At 45.0% G+C, this 13129-nt stretch overlaps 1 protein-coding gene across 1 annotated transcript in view; it reads left to right on the forward strand.

The window, feature by feature from the left end:
* Window positions 1–467: 467 nt before the first annotated feature.
* Window positions 468–13129, forward strand: part of HYDIN (HYDIN axonemal central pair apparatus protein) — a 149758-nt gene continuing 137096 nt past the window's right edge. Inside the window, exons 1-4 of the mRNA XM_064459217.1 lie at window positions 468–592; window positions 1450–1575; window positions 3214–3333; window positions 6701–6835. Coding sequence (XP_064315287.1) covers window positions 503–592; window positions 1450–1575; window positions 3214–3333; window positions 6701–6835 — 471 coding nt within the window. The 5' untranslated portion in view covers window positions 468–502. The remainder of the gene's footprint in view (window positions 593–1449; window positions 1576–3213; window positions 3334–6700; window positions 6836–13129) is intronic.

Consider the following 13129-nt stretch of genomic DNA (forward strand, 5'->3'; position numbering starts at 1 on the left):
ACACTTTTTGAACACCTCCAGGGATGGTGACTCCACCATCTCTCTGGGCAGCCTGTGCCAATGCCTGACCACCCTTTCAGTAAAGAAATTTTTCCTAACATCCAATCTAACCTTCCTTCTGTTCCCAACAAAAGACTTTTAAAGAGTAATAAATGACAGTTTGGATATTAGTAGAGATTCGGTTAATAATTCCAGTAAATGGAGTTCCAAAAGTAGTGGAAGGTAGGAGGGGAAGGTAAGAAATGCCAGCAGGCCCTGGTGTGTTTTTATGCCTCATGGGACTGCACCCACAGCAAAAGGCTGTTTTGGCTCAGGGAACGTTTCTTCTGGGGTTTTGCTTCTATGAATCTTAACTCTGCCACTTAAATATGAGCATGCCACAGCCTTGAGACACAGGTATATCCTTTGGGACTGCCACGAGTGGGATTCTGGATTTTCAAATTCACGTTTTTGCTCCTTCCAGGTGAGCTGACACATAGCCACTGGCAAGATTCATTGGCCCATGGGGTCCTCCAAACCTGATGGATTCCAGAGCGAAGTGGTAGCACCTCGTAATCTGAAGCTAGTCAGAGAGGCAGAGGAGCGTGTAACTGTAAGTACATGCTGTGGCCAGGTAGGAGGAAGGCTGTTAAGGCTGGAAATGACCCCTCTGTTCCTCCTCTGCCTGTCCATCCTGTTGTTGTGCGGTGGGCTGCTCAAACACTACCTGAAGACTTGAGAGACGTGGCTGGTCCCAGATAGAACAGGTCCAAAAGAGTTGTTATGTCTCGTATCCTATGTGGAGCACTGATCCAGCCCTGCAAACAGCAATGGAGTTGGGACAATTCCTCCTTCCCATCCACAAACATCCCCTTTGACTGGAGCTCACTTGACTGGAGATGACCTAGTGCTGAGGTGCTGTTGAGGTGATAATCTCTGTATACTTCTGTGGAGAGGTCTGTGAGGCCAGAACAGAGAGAAAACAAGTGCTAAATAAAAAGGGATAACAAAAACTTGGACCCATTCCTCTCCACATCAGTCTTGGCACGATGCTGCGTTTCTGCTTTGCTCTGATTCACCCAGCATCTCCACACGAGTGTTGGTTGTGAGCATTGTGCAAGATGGAGTTCAGGAATTTCTGGTAACTCCTCCCCACTCTCTTTAAAGGTCACTAGCTCAATCCAGCAAAACTAAAGTGGAAACAAATGCCTGAAGAGCAGAACCCCCTAAACATGTCACATCAAATCATGAAGGAGAAGCTAATAGGAGAGAGGCACTTGGTTGGAGCATGTGTATTCTGCTCTATATCATTAATTTACTGGTGTTAAATATTTCAGCAGGTAACTTAAAGGACTTCCAGGACTATCCTAGTGGCTGTGATCACAAATTATTCATCAGTGACACTTGAACAAGAAAAGCCTTTTTGAACAAAGGCATTGCTGTAGCTCTTGCTGGTGTTTTGCATTTCAGCTGACTCCCTCTGCATTCCTGAAGGAGATGTCTCTTACCACCGAGCAGAGGCTGGCCAGCACTCAGGAGATGAGGCGGCCCCGGATTATCCAGCTGCTAGACATGAGTGAAACCTCCCATCAAAAGGTAGCCTTTTCTGCCCTTTTCCTTGCTGTTTGATGTGACATTTGAAGAGGGTGCGTGCTTGTGACAAGCTTGCCTCCAGCTTAACTAAATACCTTGGTGATTAGGTCCTGTTGTCCTTTCAAATTGTTGGTGGTGGAGTTCTTTCTGCTGGGAGGAAGGCAAAACATTTTTCCTGGAGAGATGCTGAAGTCCTGATCTGCACTAAGCTAATATAAATCAGAGGGGTTTGTTGGAGTTTAGGTACTGCTGCTAAAGCATGGTGTTCAGTGAAGGCTGAGGCAGGACACAAAGGCATGAGCTTACTGTTTTCCTCCTCCCTCTAAAATAGCCACCTCTTGCTTTGGTGTAGTCACTGTCAAATGCCTTGGGGTTATAGGACTCCCTCAGTGGTGGCAGCGTTGGCCTTTGAAGGCTGTAGGCCCTATGGTAATTACTCAAAACTTAAGCCAATTGCATTAATGCTTTGGGTTGGAACAACATGTGGGACCCTTACAGGGTGTTAGGTTTGCAGGCTGCAGCATCCTGCCAGATATACAGGGGAATCACCCTGGGCAGAGTGGAGTGGATGTGCTTTATCTGGATCAATGTTTACTTAGATGTATGTTTAAAGCTGCTTTTCTTACAGGACTGTTCAGTATAACACACAGTCAGTCCAAAGGGGTAGCTTACTGAGGGAGGCTGTTGAGCAGAAAATTGCCAGCAAGAGACCTGTAACAAATCAGTTAAGGATTGCCCTAGACAGCACAGGAGGCTGGGAATGCATCAGACAAGTGCATAAATAACTGGCAACATGCTGCAGCTACTGGCTTCAGCGTGGCTGTGACTGCTGTGGAGAAGCGGGAGACCTGCCTGTGTCTTTCGAGTGGGAACAGTGCAGCTGGAAGAGGGGAGAAAAAGCAGGAAGGAATTTTCTCAAAGTAATGCTTCCGCTTTGTAAGCGTTTGCTGTTTGTGTATGTTGTCAGACGTGCTTCTGCAGTGGTATTAAAAAACCAGCAACAACAGAATACAATGAACTCTGTTTAAAGCTCATGGACAAAAGAGATACCAAGTCCAGTCTTATCCAAGTTGCCTAGTAATGCTGAGAAACCTTAAGATAAGAACCTTATCACCATCCAGCATCTGCCTAACTTGTCTTTTTCCTAACTACTGATACTTTCTTTTTGGCCTTGTCTCCTCTGGTACTGTTCCCTTCTTACTGGTGTCTAGGCTCTATATCAAAAATATATTTGGGGATATGTGGGACTTGGTCTCTCTGTCTCAGAGTGAAGATCATCCCAAAATTGTTTCCCATAGTCTCATGTAAATTCTTGGGTTTCGCTTCTCGATGAGTGCTTATGCCTCTTTCAGTAAGTGCTCTGGAGCTGTGTGACCATATTAGCACAGGGCTCTGCTGGAAGTAAGCACTGCCTTCCATTTTGGGGAAGGAAACCTGAAGAAACACTTACCAAAAGAGTGTCTTAGCTTGAGCCTGCTCATTGTAGTCCAGAAATTCTTGGTCATCTTGGAACATAGGTGAGTGAGCTGCTGTTGCCCCAGCATGAGCTGGGCAGACATACTCACTGAGAGACTGTACTTCACTGGAGATGAATGTAGGATTTTCATTCATGAACCTCTCACTGCTGTCTTGCATCTCCAGTTCTCAACAGTTGACCTGGAGCAGAGCTTGTTTCAGCCTTTCCCATCAGAGGTGGTATTTCAGAACTACATCCCCTGTGAGGTCTATGAAGTGCCACTGATTCTGAGGAACAATGACAAGGTAAGCGCTGGCACATGGAGATTTAACACTGCTGGAAGAGGAGAGCAGTATAATTCACGTGGTGTACAGCGTAGCAAGTTATCTGCTGCAGTGCAGCACATCCAGAATAAAGTGTCTCACCACCTTTCTCCCCCTGATTTGGGCCATGCATTGGTGGTATCTATCCAAAGGGGCTTTTCTAGTCAGCATCCTTCACCTTGAAAGCCCTGGATTGATTGGAATGTTGAGTGCTGTACAATTCTTACCTGCTCTCATGCTTTACCTTGAGTCTGCAGCACCTCCTGGTAGCTCCTTGGTTAATCTTGATTTCTAGCAGGGCATCTCTGCCTCTCACAGCCTGTTCAGCTGCCTCTGTGCAGCTCCCTGTCAAAGCACAGGGCTTGAGTCTTCTCCAGTTTATGCTGGTTTAAGTTATAATTAGTGGCATTATCGCTCCAGGAAAGGTGTTCTGAAACAGCAGTGGAAACACATTGATTCAGCAGAAGTGGGAAGCCTTTAGGTGCCACTTTAGGATCCTGCTACACTTAATTTAGTTCTGCTCAAGTTTTGCTAAGACAGCATGGCACTCTGCTTTCCCTTTGGAGAACCACAACACATCCAGAGTAAAGTGCTGTTGAAGGTCTCTACCTTTACTTGAAAAAATTGTGATCTCTTTGAGATTTCCCAGGAAAGTTGAGAAGGGAAAAGTTGAAAAATGTCAGCGATTTTGTTCCACTGTAACGAGGAAAACTGAGACCTTTTGAATTTCAGCAGGGGAAACATTTGCTCGAATGAGGCATGTGCCAACAGCAAGCTGGTGGGAGAAGACAGGAGGGAGGAAAAGAGCTGAGTTAAAGTGTTCTGGGAGAGAACATTTTACACACAAGGGTTTCTCTTGGCATGTAACAGTAAGTGTACTGGAAGCAGAGAAAGGTCAGAAAAAGAAAGGTGCAATTAAAGAGACTGTTCTGTATTGAAGGATAAGATGTGTATGCGAGAGGAGGGCAGGGTGGGAAGATGGAAGTGTACAGGAAAACAGGGGATTTAACCCCCTCTCCAAATCTACCTGTTGAGGGAAACAAACAACTGGACAAAAAGCTGTTGGGGCATATTGCAGGTAGAGGAACAGTAAGAAAAGTCAGTGTTCTGAGATAACAGGTTTTGAGAGGGACATGGTTGAAAATGTCCTTTGGCAAGGAAGGACACATGTGTGGTCCCTCAGTTATTCCTAGAGAGCACTGTGGCATTCCTGGCCTGGATTTAGCTTGGGAATATTGGAAAGATGCAGCGTGGATGCCCATACCCAAGGGGTACCCTTAGGGTGCTCCACACAGATTTTGGACAGTCTTTGCTGTGGGTATCCTCTTTCCTGATTAAAATGTGCCTCAGTTTCCCTTTTCCTACTGCTGTTTCACTTCCAGTAAGTCTTTTGGCTTCAGCTGCACCATTATTCATATGGCACCTCAAAACGTTTGTCTTTGCCAAGTACCAGCCAACAGGCAAACAGTTAATTTGCTCTATTCATGCTTCCTCAAGTGGAAAAGAACATCTGCATCAACATTTCTGCCATTCCCAGTAAAAAAAATAAACTTGTACAGCTGCACCTTGGGATTTGTATGCCCTACAAGGGGGAGGCAATGTGTGAACTGTTGTTTTTTTTCCTCTTCTTTTTTCCCAAAATGAATTAGTTTTGAAGCTGGTAAGACCTCAGCCATTGGACAGCAGTGGCGCAAATATAAGATAAGATTTAAGGTAGATCTTTGACATATTTAAGTACACAAAGATAGAGGTGGTTATATTCTAATTTTGTTGACTTTTGGTAATGTCCTGGAGAAAAGCAACGTTTTCCTCTGTCTCAAAGCTTTCTCACCAGTTTCCCAGCTTCCTGTGAATCATACTGACTTATATGGCACGGTAGCCTGAGGCTGTCTGCTCCATAAAAATACAGCTAACAGCAAAGTATATTCCAAATAGAGGCTCTATAATCATTCAAATACCGAGGGCTTTGCTATATACTTACTGCTCTTACCTGTGTGTTTTAAAATTGCTTGTCTGTCTTCAGGCTGCTCTTCACCACCTTCAGAGATGTTTTGGGTGTCTTTTACTGAAGGTCTTGGTCATGTGTGCTCATCTCCCAAGGGATGTGGTGACCAAAATGTTTGTCTGCAGTCTGAAATTGGCTCCTGGAACTTGCTGCCCCACAGCATTGCTGGAGAGTAAAGGGCATATGGAGAGTTCAGGACCGCCTTGGCCATGGGTTAACAGGCTCGGGTGGGTGCTGCAGAATGAATCTCCATTTTTCCCAAGCCTTGTGTGGGTTAATTGTTTATCAGTGAAGCTGCCTGTCAGTCAAAATCACCTGTTTAGACTTTCTGAGGTGAGATTTGGTGCTCAGGCATTGATATTGTGTGCTAGAAAATGCATGTTTGCTGTCTCTGTGTTTGTGGTATCCCAGAGGGCAGAAACTTGCAGCAAGGTGCTGGCAGGGGCTCCTGGGTGTAGGGAGGAATACCCAGAAATCTGCCTTGCCTGCACTGGCAGCTACCTGGCTACAATCAACAGGCAGTAAGAGCCTCCAGAGAGCTGAGATTGGCTTTTAATATTGAAACCACACTGTGAGTCAGTGCTAGTCATGTATTTCAAGTCAGAAAATGCCTTTGAAGCCCATAATTGATAGGCAGCGCCTGGGGGGTTGTCTGGCTTTCCATCTTTTTGGCAAGCTGACTGCTCTAATCTTTTGCATCAGCCTTTCCTTGTGGAGTGTTGGGCTTCTCCCTTGCTTCTTTACAGAGCCTTTTAAATTCTCTCAGCCATTTCCTCCTTGTGTCTGGGGTTGTCTTTTTGTCCTCCTTTTGCTTTATAAGTTTGCTTTTAATTCCCAGTAACTCCACAATGTCTGTGGTCTTCTCTTGCTGGTCTGCCTGCATGACTCTAGCACCGCAACTTGACTGCCCCACTCAAACCCAGTATGTTAGAAGTGAATTTCTTCCTTGCCTCAGTATAACACACGCTGTTTTGCCTTCAGATAGTAATACATTCTTCCTCTAGAGGCATGGCTGCATGGATATGTGCAGGCAGAAGCAAACAGGTTCTTTGGGCTTGTTGAATATGGGGATGACTTGATTCAGGTATTATATCTGCGTACTGCTGGTGTCTTACCTGCTTGGCGATTCCTTTGCAGCAGGACATTGCCCTGCTGCCTCTGGGCTTAGAGCTGTATTGCTCAGGCAGAATGGATTCAAGTCAACTTGTGTGTTATGTGCACGTACCGCCAGAGCTAAAAGTGCTTTGGAAACGTGGTTAAGGAAGGATGTCACCAGGGCATGGCTAAGTCTTTTCTCATGTTTACATGAGTGGCAAAGTCATAGTTTCATGTTTTTACTTGCAGGTTCCTCGGCTGGTGAAGGTCATCTTGGAGAGCACACCTTATTTCAAGTTGATCAGCCCAAATACTGTGTGCCGTAAGGTAGCACCTGGCATGCCCTCAACTTTCCGCATCCTCTTTACTCCCGAGGAGAACAAGGTGAGACTGGAGGTCCTAAGAGGTTTGTGTCTTCAGAGGAAGGTGAATGTGCAGGGCTAAATTCAGAGCAGGGCATCTGGTGTGGATTTTGAGGAACTGCCCTGGTTTCAGTGGGGTTGCATTGGATCTAGAACTAAGGGAAACTCTTTCCCCATGGTGAAGATTTTTCTCTCATAGGCTGGAAGCTCTTACAAGTTTCAGACTGTTTTTATCCTTCAGTGCTGGAACATTTAATGTAATGTCTTGTTGGTTTCAGGGATGAGCGAGTCTACTGTCTGCAGCGGAGTGGCCTCTCAAGGTGTTGGTTTCTAGTATCTGGCCACTGCTGCATAACTATGGGTTTGCTCCACTAATTATAAATACAAAAGTCTGTTTGAAACTGACCTGTTATTTGGAGGACCCAAAGTGAGCCTGATCAGAGTGAGGACACCACCTTTGAAAACTGGAGTCACCTTAATGTATATCATGTTGTACACAATAGTGAGACAGTGGAATGTTATCTCTGAAGCTGTCATTTCTTTGTTTTGCGCACCTGTTAAGGCCCACACCCTGCTGTGAGGTCTGCTCCAGGCTGTGGTCAGGCAACCTGCAGGTAGTCACACCTGGGTGTTGCGTGGTGCTGTTAGCTGCTGCGGCAGGGACTGATGGGCTGTGCCTTCCGTCCCTGCACTTCCTTGAGTGTTTGAGAGAAGATGCACATGGAACAGTAGGAAAATGGCAGGGAGGGGTGTTGATAAGATATTTAGACATCTCTCTACTCAGTGGCAGGGGTTTAATTACTATGGAAAGTACTAGAGGAACAAACAGCTCCAGAGAGCACTCTTTCCCATCTGGCAGCCACTTCCCTGCCTCACCCTGGACTGGAGGAGCAAAGATAATGCTTTTTCATATCCTCTGTTTTCAAGCCTTGCAGCTGTGCTGTCCCTGAGGATACTTGCCTGCCTGCGATCCAGCTGCAAGTCTAGGGGAGAAGGTGTGTTGTGCATGTGGCATGGAGCCAGCCTGGCACAGACGAACTAAGCTCTAAATGTCCTTAACTCAGCAGGAGGTTGGTGTGCTGCAGATGACTTAGACACCTGGCTGAAAGAGCTGTACAGGAATAAATGGGCAGGTACAATCTGCAGGCAGACAATTACCCCAGAGCCTGTGGGCAGTAATACTGGTGTGGTTGTGTCTTCATGCATGTTGTTGTGGTTGCTCTGTGGACTGGCAGCTATTACATGCTTTGCATGCAAAGCTTTTGCTGAGAACATCAGTGCTGTGGCCCTGGCAAGTCTGATTCTCAGTGCTGTGATGTGAAGGCTCAGTGCTGTTGTCTGGAGGCTTGTTAATACAGAAGGATTTAGTACGTCTCATGGAAAGGAAGAAGCATTGCAGGGAAACAAAGACAGGCAAGCTGGCTCTTGCTGCCAGCATCTTGCTACCCCTTAGCATGACTTTGGAGAGGCAAGGTTAGGGGATAGCTTTGAGCCAGTAGTTGTTTCTGCACCAGGTCAGAGGTGCAAGATCTCTTTGGGCATAGCTGTTTTCTGTTTTTCATTTGCTGCTAGATTTAGTTTAACGCTTTGCCCTATCCTCAAACAACACAGATACAGGAAACTAAAGAGGAAATGCCCCGTGGTCCCTAGCTCCCCATGCTTGTGGAATAATCTTCTTCCGGAGGGACTGAGAAATTATTTAACATCATTAATATTTATGGTAAAAATTATGTTGGCATTGGGCAGTTCTCCAAACTACCCAAGTGACAAAAGAACTTAATCTCACTGAGGTGGGCTTTGCAAAATACACTGGTGCCTTTAAAATGTGGTTTATTAGTACCAATTAGTGTTCGTTTTTGGGGTGGAAGAGGTAAATGGGTGCCCTTGAACAGCCAAGTGCTGCTCTTCAATTTTAGAGAGGCAGGAGAGCAAGACATGAACATCACCACAAACAGAAGAAGGGGAGATAATCCCCAAGAGCTCTAATATCCAATACTTTGTCCCTTGTCTTGCCCTCGAACTGGTGAGTGTATGACACGGGGAGCTCTGCCAGCGAGAGGTCCTCTGCACAGCTTCAGTGACACCCCGGCGATTTCTGCTGAACTGGCTTTTGTGCTCCTTGCAGGGGTTGTGGAGGGCATCACAAGAGGGATGCATGCTGCTCTGTGAGGAGCATGTGGGTATTTATACAGCAGAATCAGAATTTTGTACAAATAGAATGCTTTGTCTCATACTTGGAGTGTGAGTCAGTGAAATACCAGAGTGCTGAAGCTCAGCTAGAAATGTGTTGATAGCAGTCAGGAGGTGCACAGCACCTTGAAAACCCCTTGGCAAAGAGGCAGGCTTTGGGAAATGGTTCTGTAAAGCCACCTTTGTTGGGGCTTGTTGTGGCTTGTATGCAGAATACCTGCCCTTTATTTTTGGAAGGCTTATGAGTGCTACCTTTGAACAACTTCTGCCTCTGCTGCTCCATCTTCTACAGGGATTGTGGATAACCCAGTGAACTGGGATGCAGGTACAAATCCCTCTGTCAGGGTCGAAGAGTCCTCCTGTTGTGGAGTTGGTTTATGTAATTCTCTTGCTTTGAATCTGTTCTTCCCCAGGGTAAGTCTGACTTTAGCAAAGTCACTCCTGATTCAAGGGAGGAAAATTGTAGCTAAGCCCTAAATAAAAGGATCATGTGAGTATTTAGTGGCTGAAATGTTATGTGGCATGTAGCCCTTTCTTGAAAAATGAGCAATTTCCTATTGTCTTGCAGTCATTTGGGAATGTGCCACATGATTGGACTGTCAGAAAGTAAATAAATAGCTGACATGTCCCTTTGTTTATTGGCACTTGCATTATAAATATAAAATGCTAATTTTTCTGCTGGGCAACATTTCCAATTAGTTACTCTTGCTGCTTCTGATTTACACATTTCTGTTTTATGGATCCAGCCGTACAGTGTGGGTGTTCTCATGCCACCATGTGTTCCCAGGTGTCCTTGCATTATGGTCTGACAGTTTCTGCCTAATTGGAAACCATTGTGGAACTGACTGGCAAATAAACAACAGACAAATACTTATATTTGTGTGTCCTTCAGGCTTATTAATTATCTTGAAGGAAGAAAGAAGCAAGAAGCATGTAAAAACATAGCACAACTTATTCTGTTTTGTCTTCTTGCTCATTTCACTGTAGCAATACAATATTTTCAGGCAATACAAGTTCAGTCTGTAAGACTTGCAAAATTCATTATTGATGCTCAGTGGAGACTGAATTAATGCTCATTGATTAATATGAAATATGACAGGATGATGAGTTATTGCATTACTGAAATTAACTCCTTTAAAATTCAGCCCAGCCCTGTTAGATGTTTTACAGCACACAGAAGCTATTCTGAGTACACTTTTAAGATGACACCTGGGAGGAGGGAAGGGGCAGAAGATCAAGGCAAATGGCCCTGTGCAAACTTAACCTGGAGCAAAGGGACTGATTTCAAAGCATCCTGTGAATTGGTAGCTGAGAGAGGCAGAAGTGGTACCCCTTCTCATGTGAAGCTGTCTTCATCCTCCAGTCTCACTCCTCTTTTCTAATGGCCCTTCTTTTTCAGCTCTTATGGTGTTGTGGTTTCAGCAGGGAGCTTTCGCTGTTTGACTTACTACTCTACCCTGTGTTACAAGGATCTTTTCTTTGCAGTTGCCTGCTGCAAGGAATTCAGTGAAATATTTAGGATCAGTTATACAGGTAAACTGACATCTGAGTTTGCTGGCATACTGGTCAGCTAAGGTTGATATTGCTGTGACAGTAATTAATGCTAGCCTGAGTTTGCAAAGGGCCTGAGATGACACCTTTGATACAAGCAGTTGTTGTAATTCCAGTGGGTGCTAATTCAGATGCCAATGGTGATGCTTTGCAGGACGGAGCTTGTGACTTTACTGCTTACCAAAGGGGAATAACAGAATAGGAACCATCATACAATGAAATTTTCCCTGAAATTGAGAGTGGAATTGTATGAAGGATGAAGTTGTATTTTCACAAAAATCTATAGCCTGAATCTGTGTCTAAACAGCAATCTTTAAAGCAGAGAAGTGATGCAACCCTTCTCTCACCCAGGCATGTTTATTTAGAAACCTGGTTTTAAACAGCCTGCTAAGGGTTTGCAGTTGCAAAGTAAACCAAGATTTTAAACTATTTTCAGCTAGACTGTGAGTAAGTGCATAGCAGAGTTGGTAACATACGGAAGTGCTGCAGTGGAGAGTTGCAGCCTTTATATTCTCCCAGGGGAGAACAATTCAGCTTTCAAAAGCTTAAGGGACCATGGGTTCACAGGAGCATAGGCAGCCAGCATCTGCCTAGCGCCCCTCTTTCCTTGGGTTTCCCCCTGTTTGGCCTGACGTGGCATTCCACTTTGCACTTTGGTCCTAGAGCATGGTTGAAGGGTCAGCATGTGCTGGCATACTTTGAGTCAAGCCTTGTACAGAATGTAGCATCCCAGGGTGTCCCTGGAGAAGGGGCTCAGCACAAAACGTGTGTGCATGAATGGCAAGAGGCAGCTTTCTCTCTCAAAGGTCATGGTTGTCTCTGAGGCCAAATCCTTGTTGCTTTAGCCTTGCTTTTGCATACCTGGAGAAGTCCTTTGCCCTGTGCATTTCTGTGCAGGCAGTCCCAGTGCCCCTCATTGGCAACAGAGCTGGGAAAGCTGCCTGTGCTTGCTTTTGGGGAGGGATTTATTCCTTGGGCTCTTATTTACACTGCTGTTGATCCACTCGCTCCTTAGCAATGAAAATTACTTGAAGATTATTTTCTTCTACTTCCTTCAAATACCTCCAACTGCCACAGTTTCTTTTTTCTTTATCCCCCTGCTGATCTGAACTCCTTGCATCTTCCTCTGTCTACCTGGCATATGGAAAGGAGAGATAAGTAAATATGGCATGCCAAGACTTAATAAAGCACACATCTTTCAATTGGATTTACAATGCCTTTGTTACAGTAATGTGGCAAAAAAAAAAGGCATTCTTCATTTGCTAATGCAGTTTCTGAGGACCTAAACAGTCCAGGATGTGAAGTATCTAGATAATAGGTGCTTTAAATTCCACGGGCTGCCAATTGCTTTTATTTTAGAGGGCCTAGGCTGCAAGATTGAGGACAAAATTGCTAATTCAGGAAGACTTGTTGAAAATTAAATGATCTCCTGAAATGCGATATTCAATTCTGTAGGTCATTTACTGCAGTTCCCTTCCTGGTATTTTACCTTCCAAACATGAGAAGCAAAAGCCCTTCTGCAATTTCCAGTGTGAATATTGAAAATGTATAGAAAAAAAGATCCTTCTTTATTCTCTCTGCATCCTGGATGTGGCAGCATCTGTTACTGCAACTTTAAACCCCAGCTGAACAGGTGATTGGTAGGCACTGGGTGTTAGTTGTGTTAAAGCAATAGCTATGTGTCTGCCTTGTCTGGCTGCCTTAGGTCCCTTCCAGGATTGGAGAGGGTGGGTATGGGAGCAGGAAATCCCAAGTGCAGAGGAATCTTGAATCTGTTCTGCTTAAGGGAGTTTGCTCTGTGCGGGTCCTAAATGAAATTGTCTGCTTGCTGCTTCAACAATTATAAAAATATCAAATGAGTTAAAAACACTGAGGGGGAAAAAAGGTCAGGACAGCAAGTGAGCGAGAAGAGGCAGAGCTTTTATCAACTTGTCAATAAGAGAACTGCTGGAGGTAATGGCTCCTGGCCCTGCTGCAACAGTTTTACCAGTGATTTCAGCAAGGGCAAGGCAAAACTTCCAGCACAGCAATGCCACACTGTACATCTGGAGATTGATCTGCTCAACCCTATAGTAAAATTATTTTGGTGGCTTGATCTGCCTTCCTACTGCTGAATTCCAGACAGCTGGGTGGGAACTGTCTGGCTCTTTTCTGAACAAGCCAATGATTGGGAATAGCAGTTGAGTTTGTGCTAGTAGGGGTGCCTGAGTTGGCCGTTTGTAGCTCCTGATACCACTTGCCTCAGGTAGGCATACTAACAAGGCACCAAGTCACTTAGTCTAGAGACCTTACAAGGGAGATGTGATTAAGGCATCAACCATGCCAGAATATGCAGCAGAGAGAAAGCAAAGCTATTGCCTGCATCCCCTGAGGCTAGGATGAGATGTAAAAGGAAATATGAGATTAGACATGGGAAGAACTCTCTAAGTCTGGGGTAGAGCTGGAATAGGCTGCTGAGGGCACAGGTGGAATTGGTAGAGCTTTTAAGTACTTGTCAAACATTTTTTGAGAAAAGTTTGAGTATAGAGCTGAGCCAATTCTGGGGTGGGGAGATGGATTGGATAGCTTTTTAAGG

This window comes from Phalacrocorax carbo, chromosome 8 (assembly GCF_963921805.1).
Source record: "Phalacrocorax carbo chromosome 8, bPhaCar2.1, whole genome shotgun sequence".
Classification (NCBI taxonomy): Eukaryota; Metazoa; Chordata; class Aves; order Suliformes; family Phalacrocoracidae; genus Phalacrocorax; species Phalacrocorax carbo.